Source organism: Ursus americanus, chromosome 6 (genome assembly GCF_024610735.1).
Source record: "Ursus americanus isolate L20-20 chromosome 6, mUrsAme1.1.p, whole genome shotgun sequence".
In the NCBI taxonomy this organism is placed as follows: Eukaryota; Metazoa; Chordata; class Mammalia; order Carnivora; family Ursidae; genus Ursus; species Ursus americanus.
The window spans coordinates 41699531-41719341 of NC_142132.1; the positions used below are offsets into that span (position 1 = coordinate 41699531).

The 19811-nt window shown below is 56.8% G+C and overlaps 1 protein-coding gene across 1 annotated transcript in view; it reads left to right on the forward strand.

Annotated features, from left to right (window-relative positions):
• Positions 1-7710: 7710 nt before the first annotated feature.
• The window catches only part of GRID1 (glutamate ionotropic receptor delta type subunit 1), a 685250-nt gene continuing 673149 nt past the window's right edge, over positions 7711-19811 (forward strand). The window contains exons 1-2 of the mRNA XM_045783660.2: positions 7711-7873; positions 10026-10181. Coding sequence (XP_045639616.2) covers positions 7795-7873; positions 10026-10181 — 235 coding nt within the window. The 5' untranslated portion in view covers positions 7711-7794. The remainder of the gene's footprint in view (positions 7874-10025; positions 10182-19811) is intronic.

Sequence of the window (19811 nt, forward strand, 5' to 3'; positions counted from 1 at the left end):
ACTGGGTGCCTTTGAACAACAGAAATTTATTCTGTCTTGTTCTGGAAGCCAGAAGTATGAAATCTGGCATGGTGTGCTTCCCTCCAGAGGCTCTGGGGGAGAATTGGTCCTTGTCTCTTCGAGCTCCGGGTGGTTGCTGGCTGTCCCCGGCTTGTGGCTGCATCTGTCCAACCCCTGTCTCCGTGGTCCCATCACCTTCCGTCTCTGTGTCTAGCTCTGTCTCTCTCTTCTAAAGACACTTGTGATGGCAGTTAGCGTCCACCCAGACAACCCAGGACAATCTCCTCACCTTGAGTCCTTAACTTAGTCACATCTGCAAAGACACTTTTTCCAAAGAAGGTCACGTTTACAGGTTCTGAGGATTAGAATGTGGATTACTTTTCAGCCTATCACACTCATTTATTCACTGTTCAGTGACTTTACTGCTCTGAGCCTCAGTGATCTCATCTGTAGATTGGGAATGAGAAGCGCATTCTCACAGGGTCTTGTGATAATCACCAACCATATAAGCAGAAGGACTGGGCCTCTCTGTGGTTGAGCCCTGCCCCTCCCCTCTGACCTCTGAGGACTGTTCTCAACTCCTAGGGCAGCTTCTCCACTCCTCCCTTTTATCATCCACCTGTCCTGATCCTGGAGACACTTAAAGAGCACCTGGGAGGCATACACCCTGAGGGCCTCCAATCTGCAGACCCTTGTCCCCATCTCTACGTGTTTCTCCTTCTTGCATTGTGGGTCCCCTTCCATGCAGTGACACTGTGGCCAGGCCTGGAATGTGGCAACTGTTAGACACATAGACACATGCGGACTCCCTTCCTTCCCTGGGAGCCTCCCCTTGGGAATTCTGCATCCTCCTTCTCCCTCTCTTGTTTCCCCACCAAAACCCTGGGGCTTTCTATTTTCCAGACGAGTCTCTGGGAAGTTAGGGACCTTGCTCAATGTTGCACAGCATGTTAACAGGAGATGCAGGGCCTGGGCCATCTCCCCGTCTCATCCAGACTAGCACAGGGCAGCCCCTGCTCCAAGCCAAATCCCCAGGAACATCTCTGGGAGGTGGCACCTTCATCCTTCGGGTTTACAGGGTGCTAAATGTGTCATGACAACCAGACTCGAAAAAAATCAATCACAATTTCATTTCATCTCCGGATAAAAGAAGAGGTTTACAGGCCAGAAAACCTCCTCATGGAAATAGGTGTGTCCATAAGCAGGGTGATCTGATCTGTTAAGGGTTGTTCTAGCAGGATGCCTGGATTGGGGGAAGGGGTTATCTGCCAGAGGAGCCAGGACTCCAGGCAGATGCATTTTCCTTAATTCCTGCTCCCCTGGGAAAATGGGCGGCTCAGCTCTGAGAGAGAGCAGACCCAGGTTGGTGGGAGCTGCTGGGCTGTATCTGGCTTAGGATGGGATGAGGTGGGACGGGCTGGGCCTCTCACATTCATTTAACGAAGTGGCCGGGGTCTCCACTGTGTAGCTCCCAGCCTGCAGCCCCGTGTGTCCGTTGACACTCGGGTACCCGTCGCAGATGTGGAGCAGGCCAGGACGGGGGTCTCGGGAGCCTCACCTCACCTGTGAACACCTACAGCCCTTTCCCTGGGGAGGACATACAACTGGTACAGCGTGTCCTTTGCAGAGCCAGGGTTGGAGAGTCTCCTGTGAGCTCCCTCGTGGCCACGGGGACAAGGGCCTCACTCACCCCTCCGTCTTGACTCTCCATTGCACATCAGTTGACTCTGGCTTCCTTAGGATGCCCACTGAAGACACGATGGTTGACACATTTCTGGCCATGGAGCCGCCCCAGGGTGTTGCTCTGGTGAGGTGTGTCTGGGAACCAGTGAGTCTGGCCTTAACATCTGGAGCCAGGACCATTCTGGCAACTTCCACCCTGGCCATTCCACCAACTCCTCCTTCATGTCCTCTCCCTCTGCATTTCTTATGTGCTTCTCCCTCCAGTCTTTCCCTCTTGCTGTTCTCCCTGCTTGAAACGTGTACCTTTTTCCTTAACTCAGGTCACAGTCTCAGCCGCAGCTGCTTGGAGCCCACTGCCGCAGATAGCAGGGGTGGGAGGAGCCCTGGGCGGTGGCAGGAGGGGAGAGGCGCACCTGTGGAGCTCTGTGTTCTGGATCTGGAGCCCTGGACAGTGGCTGATGAAGGGACAGAGCCTTCAGTTTGGCTCTGGGGACAGACAGACAGGCCAGGGTGCTGTTCCCTGCTGCTTGGTCCTACCTGGGGAATTGGGAGCTCCCCCAAATGTAAAAAAGCCAGGGCTTGGGGGCTGGGAAAGAAGGGAAAAGCCTCCCCGGGCCTTGTAGCTGCAAAGCAGGGACTCCAACAAGCCACACGGCAGGGACTTTGTGCTCCAGGAGAGACTCCTTGGGTGGTGTTTTTCACACCTTAGACTCTCAGCTGCAGAATGCCCTCCTCACCCACAACGGACCCAGAGCATCCACATGCAAGACACAGGAAGTGGGGTGGGTCTAGAGCCCCAGAGGCCCTGAGCCTCCTCTGAAGAACCTCCTAGATCCAGGCTGGGGAACGCACACCTGGAGGATCAGTGCTTTGGAGGAAGTTGGGACTCAGGCTGCCCCAAGGCCTGGGACTAAGACGACAGGTCACAAGGGTCCTTCCTGGGAGTCTGCCTTCCTTCCCTTTGCTCTCCCTTGGCAGGTAGTAATGCCTTTGTGCAAACTTCATGCTGCCTCGTCGGATCTTCGGAGGGGCCTAAGGAAAGGATGGACCTTGCTGGCCTCCCAGGGTGCGAAGGGGAACCCCAGATGTCAGTCAGAGAGCCGCAGATGGGCCTGAGACGGTATTCGGTTCTGCCACCCACCCTGCCTGGAGAGCCTGGGTCCAGGGACCAGAACTCTGCTGTCCAGCTTGTTGTTTTGAAGGAAACAACTTTTCACACAGGTAACTGCTTGGACTACCTTGTTTTCAAGCAGACTGAGTGCACTGACCTGGGCCCCAGTTTCCTGACTGTATAATGGGGATAAAGAGGGGTCCTTACCCTGCAAAAATAAGGGGAGGACACACTGTGTATGGTTTTCTTCCTCCTCACAGGGCAGGGCTCCAGCAAGCAAAGCCCTCCCCTCCCCCGGCTGCCAGCCAGGGGGGCCTGCACTGTGCCATCGCCAGTGGGGCAGTGGGGGTACCTGGAAAAGGTGCAGCAGCTGAGCGTGGGGGGGGGCACACCAGCAGGTCCTGCCCTGGAGGCGCCACTCCCCCATCTTCAACCTCAGGAAAACGAAAGACCAAATGCATAGAAGGCTCAGATAATAGAATGAGCGATGCAAAAGATTGCCAGCTTGGGAAATTGACAGTAAAAACCCATGAGGCGACCCAAGAGTAAAAATAAAATAAAAAATATGGTAATATAAAAGGAGATCAAATAAAATGAATATAAGCTGAGAAACAGTGAAAATGAGATGAGAGAGGTTGGCAAGAAGGGGCAAGGAAGACAAAGGAGAGATGGACAATTGACATACAGCTGGAGAGCCAAAGGCAGTACAGAGGGAAAAGGGGGGAGGGGGGATAAGCAATAAATAAAGGTGTTTTTTAAAAAGGAAAAATCCAGTGGGTTAAGAGGGGCCAGGGGCAGTGAGGTTTTCTGAGCTCAGAATCCTGGCAGAGGGTGGGTTTCTTGGAGCCCACGGGTAGGGCCCAGCCTGGAACTCAAGCTTCAGGGCTCCAAGCCCGGCTCCTTCTAAGATGCTGGCTGACCCCACCCCGGGGAGATGACCTCAGGACTTGGGTTGGCCTCCTCCATGTACTCGGGAGACCTTGTCTTCTGTGCCAAAGCCTGCAGAGAATGGCCGGGCCTTGGTCTTTCTTGCCAGTAGGAAGCTTCGTGTAGGGTGTATGCGGAACTGTCTTGGAAATCCCAGGTGGGCTCTATGCTGGAGGGAGAGAGGAAGACAGTTTTTCAGGGTACAGTATCATGTCTCATCGGGGGGCTCTCTAGGAGGAAACATGATTGGAGAGGGGCTCCTCTGCGGGGGGTGGGCAGCAGTGGCTCTACATTGAGCAGGCAGCTTCTCAGGGACTATGCCAGGGGAAAGGCACCTGAGAGAGTCAGGATTCCAGCTGGCCCTTCCTTTGTACAGTTATTAGCTGGGGTGAGAAAGACGATGGCTGGGAAGGGAGAGGTCTGCATTTCTGGAATGACAAAGCTTTAGGGTACAATGATTGTGGCTTCCTAGCGGACCATCATGGCCTCTCTCTCTGTCTTGACATTTCAGTCTACAGCTTCAGCAGTAAACTGCTGGCTTCTAGCAGCATTCCAGTTGAGATTCCTGATGGCACAATTGATCTTTTCGCATCCTTCTTTATGTCCTTATAAGCAAAATGGGAATGCCACCTCATAGGTAAGATGCAGGGTGCCAGGCATGGTGCCCACATGTGGGAAATGCTAAAGAAATGTTGTTAGAATCAGTCTAATGGAAGATCTTTTTAGTAGAAGTAGTCACCTGTATTGGCTGAACTCTGTGCAAAAGAAGGATTTTTTGACTCAGTTTTAATTTCTGTGAACACATCTTTGTGTAGTAAGGAGCAAACCAAGAAGACTGAGTCCTGGGTCTGCCAGCAACTGGCCTGGTGCCTTGGGCGAGCCTCAGTTTTCCCCTCTGTGAAATGGGTATGCATCATATGACCCGAGTTTGCCCATCTATCTTCTTCAGCCAAGTTATCACAGAGGCGTGAATTGCTCATGAGGTAAAGTTGCTTCCCCAGGAGCCTGGTTTTGGGGAGGCATCTTTTGCAGTCCCAGAGGTTATCAGGGCTTAAAGGGACTAGGCTGGCTGGGATCAATAAATAATTAAGAGTTTGATGAGCCTGATAAAATCCCATAATAGTCAGTGTCCCTGGTACTCCACAGTCCCAGCCTCAGGTGGCAGAGAGGATTAAAAGTTTTGCCTAGAGGGGGGTGTGCACAGGGACAAGAGGTCTCTGGGCCTGCCTCCCAGCTCCAGGAGAAATGTGACCTAGGCAGACTTCCCCTTGTGTCCAGGCAAGTGCTACCCAGGCCATTCCAGTCTGGCAGGGAAAGCTGGCTTGGTAGTGTAGGAGTATGAGTACAAGAAGATGAGCATCTGGGGGTGGTGAAGGACCCCACCCTGTGGGAGGTAGAGGGGAAGGGGGTACCGTGGACAGGAGGGGAGATTGCCCCAGGCTAACAGCTTCCAGGGGATTCCAACTGGAGTCACAACTCCCAGGTTCCAAACCAGAGGGACCTCATCGTCATCCAAACCAAAACTGGTAGAAGTCTCTGCAAAACTGTGTGGGTTGTTTTCTTAATACTTTGAAGGGGGTCTTGAGGATCGTCGGGCTGCAATCCTGCTAGCTCTGCCTAAGCACAACATACATCAAGAAAACTCCTAAGCTAGAAGCATCACATACTTTACGAACACACTGCAGAGGCCCAAACAAGTGAGTTTGGTGATCCCTGACCCTATGGCTTTTGACCTCAGATTTGAGCCCCTATTGGTGATCACACCCACTGTCTTTCCAAGGTGGAGGCTGTCCCATAGGAACCCAATTGTTACATAATAAAATCCATCCTTTGTTTCTCTTCTTTCTGTAACTTTTTGGCCAATGCATGGTGGAATTTTGAGAGAATGAGGATTGAAGGGAGGATGCTGGAGAGGCTGGGTAGGGCATATTTTATAACTCGAGGCCCTAAGGATAAGTTTTCTTGAGGAAATGCATTTGTGTGGGCACCACACCCAGCCCCCAAGCCCAGCCTCCCTCGGGCATAGTCATTCCTCTCTTTTTGCCCAGGGGCCCCTCCTCCTGGAAGCCACCTTGCCTGCTCATGTAGTTCCCTGCTCTTTCTCCAACTCAGCTTCTCCTCTCCACCAGGCTGCCCCCGCCCAGCTGAGTCAGCCCCATCAGCCCCTGCAAGGGTTGCCTCATTGCTCTCCAAGCTTGTACTTGGCCCTCTCTGCACAGCCACCTCCCCCACCTTTCCAAAGTAACATTTGTCAATGACTCCTCCGGGGTTGGCAGTTTGAGAGACACACACGCATGCACACACACACTAAATTCTTTATCTTCCTGCCTTGGCTGGATAACCGGCATTGAATGCCTGGAGGTCTCCCTTCTTTCTCCCTTGGTAATCCCCACTAAGCTTTTATAACTGTCACCTCCTCCAGGAAGCCATCCCTGGCTCTTCCTCCCATGCTTGGCCATGCGCATACATGGCTCATTCAGGGTCCTCGCCACATCTTCTAATGATCTGTGTCCACCTCTCCCACCGCGCAGGGAGGTTCAGGCAAGGTCTGTCGCTAAGCCTCTCCAAGTCCCTCACGCACAGGGAATGGCAGGAGACTTCGCGCTGGCGGACTACAGGGCCAAGGGACGCTGCCAGGCTTTCTAGAGAGGCCCCTTGCACGAGGCTCTGTCAGGGGCGCCCAGACCAAACTTCCGCGGAATCGGGGTCCAGGAGGGCTCAGTTGTCTCCCCGAAATCTTGAGTGTGCCACGTGGAGCCCAGTCCGTCTGGGACCTGGGGGTGCGTGAGCGGCGCGTCCGGCTTGCCACCTCCTCCCAGGCTTGAGCCCAGGCTAGTTTAACGCTGCATCTGTTGGTGGCCGGCCGGAAGCATTCGCCAGGCGGCGGAGAGAGCTAGGTTCGGCGCTGGCCGCCAGGAGCGGGCTCTTCGCCCGGGCTCGCGCGTGAAGGCTCCGTGCAGAGTGGGAGTCTGAGTACGCCGACCGCTTGGAAGGCTCCTCACGTCCAGGCGCCGCGGTCACGGCTGCGCCGGTTTCCGGCCATGAATTAGGCTTCAGAGTCCGAGCCTCCTGCCCGACTCCCGGCTGAGCGCGGGGCCCGCGGGGCGGGGGATGGGCGCCTTGCCGAGGTCCGTGCGGCTAGCTAGGGTTCGAGCCGCGGCCCAGGCTCTGCTCCGCGACGCTCGGCCGCGTCCGGTCCCCTTTGGCTCCCCTTGCATCCCGGTGCCTGGCTCAGCGCCCCGCCCCGTCTCTCTCTCGGCTACCCCCGGTGCGGCTCCGCTAGGGGCTTTCCGCCCGAGGCGGGGAGCACGGCCCGAGTCGCTCGGCGGCTGAGGTCGGCGGGCGCTCCGGGATCCCCCGAGGGCAGTCGGTAGCCGACCCTTCTTCATCCTCCTGCCCCCGGAGGACGGTGGGCGCAAGACCCAGGGCCGCCAAGTCTCTGCGCGTCGCAGACTCGGCTGGTCCCCGCTGCCATGCCGGCCCCCGAGTGTCCCCCGGACCCGGAGCGCGGAGCACCGGGGGCCCCCTCCGAGCCGTGAGCGGGCGAGCGCCTGGCGGCGAGGCTGAGGCTCCGCAGTCACGTGGCCGAGAGGAGGGCGGAGGGGAGGGAGGCGGGCAGGGAGGGGAGCGGGAGCGGAGCCGAGGGGGAGGGGGAGGGGAGGGGGCGTCCTCCGCAGTTCGCTCCTCGCCGGGGCTCAGACACACAGCGAGCCCGGAGCCGCCGCGCCGGCCCGGCCGCCGCCGCCACCGCCTCCGCCGCCTCCGAAGCCGCCCGAGCCGCGGGAAGCGCTGCCGCCGCCGCCGCGGGCCGCCCCCGCCTCACCGGCCTCGGCTCGGGCTGCCAGCGCCGCCGCAGCCACCACCAGAGCGGGAGCGGGAGCCCGACCGCGCTGGGCTGGGCTGGGCTGGGGCGGGCGCAGGGCGCAGGGGCGGGCGCGCGGGAGAAGACGCACGGGCGGGCTCGGCTCTCCCGGGGAGCGGCCCGGGACTGCACCCGGACCGGCGCCTCCCCGCTCCGCGCTGCCCTCGGCCTCGCCCCGGGCCCGGGCGGATGAGCCGCGCGCCCGGGGGACATGGAAGCGCTGACGCTGTGGCTTCTCCCCTGGATATGCCAGTGCGTGTCGGTGCGGGCCGACTCCATCATCCACATCGGTGAGCGCGGCGGGCGGTCGGGCCGAGGCTGGGCGGGGGCCCCAGCGGCGTGGGGGGGGGGGTGCGCGGCGTCCAAACTTGGCGGTTCCCCGGGCCGAGGGGCTCGGCGGGCGGTGCTCCCCTGAAGGGCCGCGCCGCGCCGCCCCGCGGAGGAGCTGTGCAGGGGCCGCGCCGCGCTCCCGCGGGCTCTTCGCCGCTCCCCGGGGCTCCAATCCCTGCGGCCTCTGCCGACACTTAGGGCCGCGGCTACGGGGAACCCGGTACTGGACGCGCGTCCAGACCCGCGCCCCTGGCTGGGCCGTCGGCGTGCTCGGAGCAGCGGGGGGTAGGGGGCGGACACGGCCCTGGGTCTCGCCAAGTTGGCAGGGCAGGATCAAAGAGGCCCGACAGGAACCGTGTGTGAATGTGGGTGGGTGGGTGTTGTCAGCGTGTATCACTGTGTGTGCGCCTGGCACCGTGTTGGTGTCACTGAGAGAGGCCGTTGGGATGTGTGGGTCCATCTGAGCCTGTGTTGGTGCGTGCACGACTGTCAGCCTGTTAGAGTGGACACAGTGTCTGCCTGTTTCCTCGGTGTGTGTCTGTGTATCTCTCGGTATATGTGTGGGTGTTTGTGTATCTGGTTGTGGCGACAGCAGCCCAATCCTGGACAGTCCCAGAGTTTCCCGTGGTCCAAGTCTTGGGGGCCGGCAGACGGTCCAGGTGGTGGGAGCCGGGGGAAGGAGCGTGGGCGGCGGGGGGTGGGGAGGAGTGTGTGTGCGCGCTGAGCGGGAAGAGATGGATGGAGGGAGAGAACCGGGTGAGAAGATGAGATAGAGGAGAGGAGGGGGCGCGCGGAAGGGGAGTGTGTGGGAGTTGGTGGCAACAGGGGAGGAATCCCAGGAAGTTGGGCCGGGTTGGGGGCCTGAGAGCGGTTGCTTTGGGGGAGCCCCTCTGCAGTCGCCTTTCCGGAAGTTGGGAAAGACCAGCGAGCACAGAGAAACTGGGGGTTGGGAGGTGTGAGAAGGCAGGGATGATGGGACAGGCGGGGCGGGGGGTTGGGGGTGGGGAGGGGTGGTGAGGGACTAGGCCTAGGCTTGGTGAGCTGCAACGCCCCCCGCAGGGGCCGGGCGCCAAACCTGCTTCCCTCTCGGGGGGAGGGGGGCTCGGGTCTCGCGGTCAGCATTGCGGCTCTGGGTGTAACGTGGAACCGGGGCCTCCCTCCTCCCGCCCAGTCCGGAGCTCGGGGGATCATCGGGCCCAGCCCTGGGACTGTGGGGACCCTCGGGGCCTGGCGAGGGTGGGGGAAGACTCCTGAGTTACCCAGGCTGCAGGGCCAGGTTCTGGAGAATCGGACTGATCTCAGCTGGAAGCGCAGAGTCGGCCAAGGCGGTGCTAAGCGCGTAAAGGGCCAGCCAGAGGCAGCCCTGGAGATGTTCGCGATTCTAGAAGGCCCTCTCAAGAGCGGTATCTTTTGAGCTCCTCAGCCCCGCTGGGTCTGAAGGCAAGGGGTCTAGGGTACACTTCCCTCTCCTCCCACATACACGCAGGAAGAAGAAGCGGGGAGGGATGGAGAGCAGGAGGTGGAGCTCAGGGAGCCAGGCTGGGACTGACCTGCCGGTCTTCCAAAGCCCCTGCGTAAATAAGCCCGCAGGTGCAGCAAACTCACTGGGGAACTGCTTGCTCAGCTTCTCTCAAAGGGGGATCTCAGGGCAGAAAGAAGACATCATTCCATCTTGGGATTGGGCTGGGGACATTGCCCTGCGGGGAACTTTCTGGCTCCTGCGATGGGATTCATGGGGCCATATCAGGGCATTTGGGTGCTGCCTGAGGCCACCCCAGCTTGGCTCAGTCCGTTGTGTGGGGTATGGCTGGGACATGAGGTGGCTTGGTTGCAAAACACGTGTGTGACTTGGTGGCAGCATGTGCGATGTGCATGTGTAACTCATGTCAACTGTGTGCACATGTGCGCTGTGTGTGGGGGACACATTCCTGTTCTGGTTGACCGAAGAAAGCCTTAAACTATCTTGTCAAGCTGAAACCCCAGTCTCAAACTTCCACCAGACAACCCGCTAACCTGCCAGCGCCCTGACCCGAGGGCCAAGACGAGGGTGGGGGTGGGGTGGGGAGGGAGAGCTCCTCTTTAGGCCGGGTCTTGACCCCTCTTCTCCTCCAGGTGCCATCTTCGAGGAGAACGCGGCCAAGGACGATAGGGTGTTCCAGCTGGCCGTATCGGACCTGAGCCTCAACGATGACATCCTGCAGAGCGAGAAGATCACATACTCCATCAAGGTCATCGAGGCCAACAACCCGTTCCAGGCGGTGCAGGAAGGTGAGCTGCCACGGCGCCCAGGGCTAACAGGGCCGCGGCATGCCAGGCGGCTTGGAGACCCATGGGGTTGCGACGGGCTCGGCCGCCCTGAGCCCCCTGTGCGCCTGGGCAGCTGCGGTGCCACGCACGGTGCGCGCGTCCTCCCCGACCCACCAATCGGTGGCGCCGGGAGTGCTCTGCGCCGGAGAGCTGGAGCGGAGAGCTTGGGAGCGCCGCGAGCTGGGCTCCTTGCGGGGCGTGTCGCGAGCTTGAGCCCTTCTCTTCCAGCTCGGTGGGTGCGTGTATGAGCCCCGCGCTGCCCGCGCAGGCGTGTGTGGCTCAGGGCCGTCTTTGTTTCTTGAGTGTTTGTGGGTGGGCGTGTCTGAGTGTCGGGTACCTGCGTCGGTGCAGCGCCCCTGACCTCGAAGGGCCGGGGTCTTTCTCGTTCCCAAGCGAGGAGCGCCTGGCGCGCCAGCCCTCGGTCTCCCCTCTCCGCAGCACAACCCGATTCGCGCGGCATTTCGCGCCCCGCGGCCACTCAGTGCCTCAGCCGCGCGTGTCTCTGCCGTGCTCCTCCTCCCGGCTCGGAGGAGCCGGTTTCTCTCTCGCTGTCCCTGCCGCGGGCGGAGGCGCTGTCGCCTGGGCCGGAGGTGGGCGCTGTTTGACCAGGAAAGGAGAGGAGTTGGGCCGGGCCGGCTTCGGGGAATCCGAGTCCGAATGTGCGCCAGCTGCAGCCGAGGCCGGGAGCCTCAGCCTCGGGTCGGACCCGCCGGCGGGGGCAACAGGTGCGCAGCGCGGGCGTTCGCCATAGCGCAGCCTCTGTGTTCCCCTTGCTTCTCTTTCCCTTCCCTGTCACCTGGCTCGAGGCTGGGGTCTGATACCCGAGTTCCTCCCGCATACTGCCAGCCACCTTCGTGGTCAGGGCCTAAGGCTCTTTCCACACCCCTGGCATCTGCCTAGCCCAGGTACCTTTTCCTCTCCTTTGACTTGCTCCCCATATCCATCGGTTGACTCAGAGGCCCTTGCCCAGGAGTGTGAGGATAGGGGGGCACAGCTGGTGGCACTGGATGCAGGGATTCCTGCCAGGAGGGACTGACAGAACAGTGGGTATAGGGAGGAAGTGGGCCGGCTCAGGGTTCCAGGCCAGCTCTCCCATCCCTCACCCCCATTCCCCTGGTCACTGAGCCCAGAGTCCTTCTGCTGCCTTTGGGTTATATGCTGGCTGCTGGCTCCTGGGTCCCTGCAAGGTAGGGTGAGTCAGTGAAGGCTCTGATCTGTGTCCAGAAGGTCCGTGCTGGTTCTGGGGACAATTTTGTGCTAGAAGGAGGGCTTTGGGAATCTCCCATTCTTGGTGCAGGAGAGGAGGGGAAGGCCTGGCTGTGACCCTGGGGGTGGGTGTACACACCTGGAGTTCTGAGTATGTTTTTGGAGTAGTTGCGAGTGGGGTGAGACTGGTGTTGCCTATTATGGGGACTGCTGCTTCAAGCCTGGGCGGATGTCCATTGTCTGATGTCCATTGAGGTATGGGAGGGGGAATCCCTGACCTTTCGTGTCTGAGTAGCCTATCAGCAGTCCCTGCCCCAACATGGCCCACACCTGGACTTCTTTTCTGTGTACCCTCCTCATACCACCTTGCAAGTGCTTGGTGTGGACTCCAGCCAGGGAGAGTGGGGCCTCCTTGGGCAGGAGTGATCCTACCTGGGGTGGGGATCAGGGTAACACAGACTTACCTAGTTACATGTCACAATTTTTGCAGTGTCTCCTGCTCCCTTGACACTGTTTCCATACATTTGTCTCTGTGGACAGACATTCTTTGTGCTTGGGAGTTGAGGACACAGGTGGGCATATGCATTTCTTGCGCTCAGGGGCTCACGGCTTGGTGGAGATCCTGTCTGTGTTTTCCACATGCCGTTTTGGCTCTTCCACATCCCCCGTTGACATACCTTGTTCCTTTGACTTCCCCTCTGCCCTGTGGAGTATTCTGTGCTTGTTCATTTTGCTCCTGAATGATGCCCAACACCTCCCCCCCCCCCCATCAGCAGGTCCCCAGGGAGTGAAGATACTGCCCTTGCCCAGGGTTACAGTCTCAGGCAGGTAACAGACGTAGGCCAACCGGGCAGCTGGACTCTGCAGGGCCTGGAGCGTGGGGTCTGGAGAGGTCATCGCTGTTAAAAGGAGCAGCTGTTACACAGCTTTAGACGATTTTGCCATTTGGGAATGAAAATCCTAGTGTTATAGATGTGCTGATTTTTTTTTTTGAGAGGAGCCCCAAATCTGGACTTTGATGTCAAATCTGATTTCTAACTGTTGTCAGCTAATCAAGCAATTTAAACAACACAGTCCAAGCCCAATGAAACACACCTGTGGGCCATTCAACCTTTAGGCCCCAGTGTACATTTGTCCTGGAGACACAGGGCTCCATCCGGGGGCCTTTTCTGGTTGACATCTTGCTTTTCTGGATCTCAGTTCCTCTATTTTTATGATTGGAAAAATAGCTCAGGCTGCAGGGATGGCAGGCTGACAACCTCAGAGGGTGTGAGAGGCAGTGTGTGTACCCATCCAGAAGTAGGGAGTTGGATTCTGGTGACTGAGGGACATCCGAAGCCATCCGGGTAGAAGGATACTGGCCAGGTGTTGCTGGGCTGCCTGCTGCCCAGAGAGTGTGTGCTGGTTAAGGCTGGCACGTGCTTTCAACTGATGAGCCGTGTGGGCAGAAATCCACATCGTTATCCCATGACCTTGCACAGTCCTTGGATGTCTACAAGGGACAGGAGCAGCCATCCCCTCAAGGGCCTCATGGAGTGCACAGCAGTGCTCAGAGGCTCCTTTTCCCTAGCCTGGGGCTCCGCTGGGCTGGCACTCAGCTCTCTGCGTGTCCTTCCTTCTGTGCTCCGGGATGCTGTCCATCTTGTGGTGTGGTCCTGCTTGGTGGATATCTTCTCTCTCTCCTCTGGGCCTGGGCAGTCATTACAGCTGGCCATGGGTGGTAAGTTTGGGGGGGAAAGGAAAGGACTTCTTGGTGGAGAGTGGGCACAGGTGGAGGGCAAAGGCGCACTGGGGTTCAGTCTCCGTCGTGGCCTGGACAAGCTTCCAATGGACCCCTCGTGGGTTTGGGTTTGGGGTGATGTTCTCTCCACTTTGGCCAGAGCGGCAGCACCGTGCAGGGACAAAAGCTTGGTTGCTGGAGCCCGAGAAACCAGGTTCACATTCGTCTTGCCTCATGGGTAGTGTGATCCTGTGGGGTGTCCCAGCCCTGCTTTGAGCTTCTGTTCACGTATCTATTAAAAGGGACCAACCATAATATCTGGCAAGTGGGATTATCGTGAGGATTAAATGAGATGAGACATGTACAAAGTGTCTACAGAAGGCCCATGGTAGGTGTTCAGTAAACACGAATTCCCTCTTTGTCCCTTGACCCAACTGTGAATCCATCTCAGCTTCTCTCGAGGCTGTTGATATCTCCAGCTGCATCATTTTGTAAGCTGGTGAATTCCTTGAGAGCAGACTCTCTCTGACCTTTTCATTTTCAACATTTTGCTAACCGCCCCCCCGATTATAAAAGAAATGCATTGCTACAGTGAGCATGGATCAATTAAAAAATGTAGAAAAGGAAAGGGCTGTGCATGCTCACTATATAAAACGTGGAAGGTACAGGAAAGCATCACGAGGCAGATCAGAAATCGTTCAGGATTTTACCAGTTAGTTCCTTCTAGTCTTTTTTTCACTCAACTGTATTTTCTAAGTGCTGAGAGCTCCTGTTCTGTTTAGCTGGATAGCCTGTTTTTTCTTTTTTTTTTTTCCTTTAACGTCTTATTGGTTTTTTTCTGAAATCGTTGCAAAGTACGTGTAAACGCTACTGTTAGCGGCTGCATATATTTTACGATATTCAAGACAATTTATTTTTTAAAAAATGGAATCATTTATATGCTGAGATATGCTTAAGTATCACTGAAGAGAACAAGAGACTCGGCTTTGATTTGTTGGTCCTGAGATTTATACCTACAATTTCTTCACACTGATCTTGTACAAGCTCCCGACAGACCACCTTTTGAGACATTGGTCAGTTGGTGTAAAAGAATGGGTCACATTTAATAAAATGCGTTTGATGAGGATTTAAAGTTAGCAAACACTGACACTGAAGTGTTATTTAAAATGTTGTGTCTTAGATTTAGTTGGCAAAGTCCATCTTAACAGTGAGAATTTGCCTTCTGGGTACTAGAAGAAATACTAATTTGTGAAATAAAAAAATTCCATATCGTTCTAAAGTGTTTGCCGAAGGAGAAGATTATATAAATGTGTAAATGCATAAAAGAACCGGCTGAACAGGAGTCTTCTCTGTTCACAGTGTTATCTTGTACTGTAAGTAAAAGACTTGGGTTATTGGTTATACTGTAGACATATCTGTCACAGAGTGGAAAGATAACAATTTAGGGAAGAGGAAGGAAAAAGAAACATATGTGAGACAATATTCCTTTTAGTTACAATAAGCACAAAAGTGTTTTAGGAAGACAGGGTAAAAATTTCCCAAGTATAGCTTGGTGTTCATAGAATAAAGCAAGACAGTGAAGTAAAATGAGAATAAAAGGCAGTGAGCTTGTTGGTGCCCATCTGGCGGTCTGGCCATTTTATACTGGTCCCTCCTGGGGGTCACCCTGCCCCTCATGTGCCTGCTGGTATCTAGACATTCTGCCAGAAGGTCTCTCTCCCTGAGCTTTGATGCCTCTCATATCTTCCTTGGCTTCCATTCAGAAGGATATGGCCGGTCAGGCCGAATCCTTTCTACCTGCTGGCAGACCCCCTTCTCTCAGGGAGGGGCTCCTTTGGTCCCTGCCCTGGAGACACTGGCAGGGTCTTCCCGATGTGATGTTAGTGACATTATGAAGACGCCTATAGGCCCGCGCCATCCTTCCCATCCACTCGGCTGTATTAATTTCCCCCTGGGTGCTGAGACAAATTTTGCCACAAATTTAGTTGGTTAGAAATGGAAATTTATCATCTCACGATTCTGCAGGTCAGAAGCCTGATATAGGTCTCACTGGGCTAAAGTCCAGGGGTCGGCGGCGTTGATTCCTTCTGAAGTGAAGGCTCTAGGAGAGGATCCAATCTCTCACTTTTTCAGCTTCCAGAGGCAGCCTACCCTCCGCAGCTCCTGGACCCCTTCCTCTGTCTTCCGCCGGCGATGGTGGGCAGGGTCCCTCTCACAGGGTGTCACTCTGATCTCTCCTCTGTTCTCCCATTGCCTTCGTCGCCTCTGACTCTCCTTCCTCCCTCTCCCCAAGACCCTTGTGATCTCACCAGGCCCACCTGGATAACCTCCCTACCTTACAGTTAGCTGCTGAGCAACCTTAATCCCCTCTGCGGCCTTAACTCTCGGACACAAAGCCTAACATGGTCACAGTTGCGGGGATGAGGACGCGGGCATCCTTGCGGGCACGTTGGCACACCTGTCAGTGCCCCTCATAGCCAGTGCATGTTGTCCCCTCTTCCCCGTGTTCTGCACGGTTGACTGTTCGCCTGCTGACGGGTGGCCTCCTCTGGTCTTAGCCAGACCCGCTAGAGTCACGTGGGACTGATGGCCATGTGTCCATGTGTCCCAGGCTTGCTCTGGAGATGGCATGCTGTAAGCCGGTAGGCCTCTACACACTTACCCGCACGCTTCAGTGAAGCATCGGCGTCCTTCCCTGGGCCTGGAAGCTGCTGGAGCCTGAGGAGTTTCCCAGAGGAATCTGCTTTTTGAAGAGCCAGACTGTAAGGCCCATGCACGTGCCACCACGCAGGCCCGTACCTCCTTTTCTGTCTGGGCAGGCTCTTCAAACCCTCCTCCTCCCTCACCTCGTCCACTGTGTCCACCTAGAGCCCCAGGCGGGGCCTTGGCAGAGTCCGTCTTACTTGGCTGCTGCCCAGCGCTCTTCCTGGCCCCGCAGGGGCTGCCGCTAGCAAGGTTTCATGCTGGAAGATGGCCGTGGCTGTGGCTGTGGCTGCAGGTGGTGATGACGGCTGGGGACAGGGAGCCATCCAGTCCCCCCTCTGGATTGCTTACCAGCCTGTGGCTGTGTAAAGGAGTGGCCGCCATCCTCCCTCAGCTGAGCTCCCAGGCTCCAGAGCTCTCCTTCATTCTAGGGTCACTCCTGGGTGTGCAAACATGCATGTATACACACACGTGCACACACACTCTTACTTTATAGACTATATTCTTGCCTCACCCACAGCTTCATATTTTGGTTTCTAGAGGCTTCCTTTTAGTATTCCTAATGCCATGGCTTTACCCCCAGATTGGGTGGTTGGCCTTAATGGGCAGCAAATAGATGGGCACTTAATGCCAGGCATTTGGGTTGGAGGCACGTGGGTCCTAGTGAGACATCTGTCCTCTTGCTGCCTCCGAGCTGCTGCTATTCCCTTTCCTGGTGACCTGGGAGCTTTAACAACCTTCCCATCTGGAGCAGCATGTTGGGGCCATTTCTCCAGGTTTCTTGTGGAAGATAGCTAAGACCGTCCCAGAGCTATATCTTATAAGGGCAGGTAGACTCTTTCCAAATTCGTGTAGTTGCGAGGGCAAAAATCCTCTCGCTTTGTCCCTTTTAGTAGCCGTCTTCCTTCTTTACTGGCCTTTTCGCTGCCAGAACATGCTGTCACCTAAAAACTGGGAGCATTTAGTCTGCGTTGCTTATTCCTAAGCCATTTATAATCCAGTCTGATGCCTGGATGTGAATCTTTTTAGATTTGGCTACCCAGGTTCCTGCCTCCTGGTTTTGTTCTGTGGTTCCCTTGTATCAGCTAGGAAGACTAAGTTATGCCGTAGTAACAAATAGTCCCACTGTCTCAGCGGCTTAACATCACAAAAATTTATCTCCTGCTCGTGCTGCATGTCCATCATTGGTCACTGTGGAGTTTGGCTCATAGTGGCCACTCAGCTTGAATATTGCCAGTTGCTGTGCCACATGGAAAGAGAGCTCTGGAGGGTCTCAGCCCAGAGGGGACATGTGTCCCTTCTGCTGTATAGCTTATTGGCCAAAACTAGTCATGTGTTCCCAGCTAGTCACAAAGGATCCAAGAAGCACAGTCCTACTATGTGCCCGGAAGGAGGGACAACTAGAAATATTTGGTGAATGACAGAAATACTTACTCATGTCCTCCCATTTCCTTGGTGACTCATTAAAACAACAACAGAGAAACAAAAAACCCAAAACAGTTTTAGGTATGGGATCCTGGTTGGGCCAAAGCCATGGCTCTTATCACTTCTCTTGTGCCCACTCATTTACTTGTCCCTCCGCTCTGGAAGGCTCTGGGCTTCAGTGTGTGTGTGGGAAGTCAGGAAGCTTGGGTTCCCAGCCCCCACTGGACTCTCAAAAGAGAGCCAGTCTTGTGTCTACCAGCCTTGTCCTCTGTAAGCTACGGATGGGACAGGTGCAGCCTCAGAAGACTCGGGCCAACTGCTTCCTAAGTGGTGAGGTGAAGATGGGCATCCAGGCCTGGTCATTGCTGGGCCCACCCCCAGGGAGCCCCGCGGGCAGACTGCAGCAAGTCAGTGCTGCCCATGACCTCGGCAGGCCCCCCCACCCCCCCGGTGCTGTTCTTCTCGCAGAGTCCCCCCTGCCTTCGCCCCTGCCATCCCACATGGTGGCAGCTCTCTCTCCCTACAGCTTTGGGCTAGGGCAGAGACTCATTGCTGCTCTGGGCTGGCCTGCGACAGTCCCTTTCTCTGGGGTCTGGCCTTTTCGACAGGCACGGGGCCCAGGAAGGCAGCTGGGTCTGTGTCCAATATCCCATCAGCTGGGTTCTCTAAAGACCTTCCTTCCAACCTATAAACAACCAGTTTTCTGGCCAATGGCCATGAGTTGGGAAGAGAAAGACCCATGTTTCTCCCTTCTGGGACTGAAGCACAGGCAGGGTAGCTGGGCGGTGATTAGGTGGCCCTTTTCTGTTTGTTTCTGGGTCCAAGCTGTGGGCGAGGCAGACTCCCAGGAGGTGAAGCCAGGGACTGCCAGCTGGGGCCCCAGGGTGGTCCTCAGCCCAGGCTGCACCCCCTCCTCCTGTCAGACGCTGGCCCGTGCTGTCGACCTCGTATCAGTCCTTCAGTGGAGCTCCATGTCTCCCTGCCCCGTACCTGTTCCTGGCCAGCACTCAGCCTGGCCCTCCTCTTCCTCCACGAGGGAATGGACATGGTGCCCAGAAGTCAAGGTGGGGGCAGAAGGAGCTTTGGGCTTTCACTCACAGACTGAGGTTCTTGTCCCTGCTCTGCGGTGTGACTCTGGGCAGGTTACCTCTGTGTCCTCAACTGGAAGATGGGAATGACAATAGAGAGGTGAGGAAATGCACCAAACCGCCTAGCCAAGGCCCCAGCAGAGAGGTAGGGATAGCGGTTATACTGGCAATCTGAGTGGTCCCAGGGGGCTCTTGGCTCCCTTCCACTTCCTGACCTGGGCTGGGAAGGCTCCCCCAGCCCCTGCAGCACTCAGGGCAGCTTCGTGCTGAGTCTGGCCTTTCTGGGTGTCCCAGGAGGGCAGGGAAGCAGGTTGGTGTGGGCCACATGGCTCCTGTGGAGGCTAGTTGGAGCCATCTATATGGGCTGGAGCCCGGGGACCCTGGAGACTGTTGTCACACATTATTGTAATCTTGCTGCAGCCTTGCTGTTCCGAGCACACAGAGCAGCCTGACTGGCCCAGCCTGCTTGCTCGGTACGGGTGGAAAGGGGTCAGGCAGGTATGGGTCCAAATCGCAGCTCTGTGATGGATTAGCTGTGTGGTCTTGAAAGGTTGCTTGCCCTCTCTGAGCCTTAGTTTCAGTACCTACGAAGTGGGGCTCTCTTGGCGTCGTGTCGCTGGGTCTAGAGAGGCGATGTATGCCGGGCAGGAAGGAGGCTCTTGGCAAGAGCGGTCCATGGGGTGCCCAGCAGAGGTGTGCTCAGCCTTGTGCTGGGCTTAAGTGTATGTGGGGCGGCACTTAGGGTGCTCTGTAGGCGTCTGTGTTCCCTGTGTCCTGGGCCCCTGCCAAGAGTACATGACACCCCTTGGTCTCTGGGCCTGCTTGGGCGCCACCAACTCCCTAGTCAGGGCAGAGACATGGGCCCTACTGGCTGGACACCATCCTTACTCTCGTCATGCCTCGAGCTTGCTGGTCCTACATGGCCTGAGCCCCTGCAGACCTGGCCTTGGCCTGGCCTGGCCAGCTGTCTCCTTCCCCTGAGCTCCTCCTGCTCTATCTTGAGCCTTGCCTTGCCTCTGCTCCTGGACTGGGGCTGGGGGCTTTCTTCTGTCCTTTTGTTTGTGGACCCAGAGGCACGGCGAGAGAGGGAGGGCCATTTTCTAGGCCCTGGCCTGGGCTCCCTGTGTTTGTCTTGGCGGTATCCATTTAGGGGGCTGGTGCCAGGAGCTGAGGTGACCCTGACTTAGCTCAGAGCTAGGTTTTGCTGCCGTCCTTCCTTGTCATGGCTGCAGACATCAAATGCTGCTGCTTCGCAGTCCCCGTCGTCTCCCAGGGCACCTGCCCTCACTTGCCTCTCCCTGGGGCTCTTGTGGTCCAAACAACCCCGTGGGATGCCCCTGAGGCCTGTAGGCTGCCAGCCTGAGGGGACATGTCTCCCTGTCACTGAGCCCCTAGTTGGAGCCTCAGCACGGGGCTGGCTCAGGGCTTCTCCTGTGTACCTGATAAAAG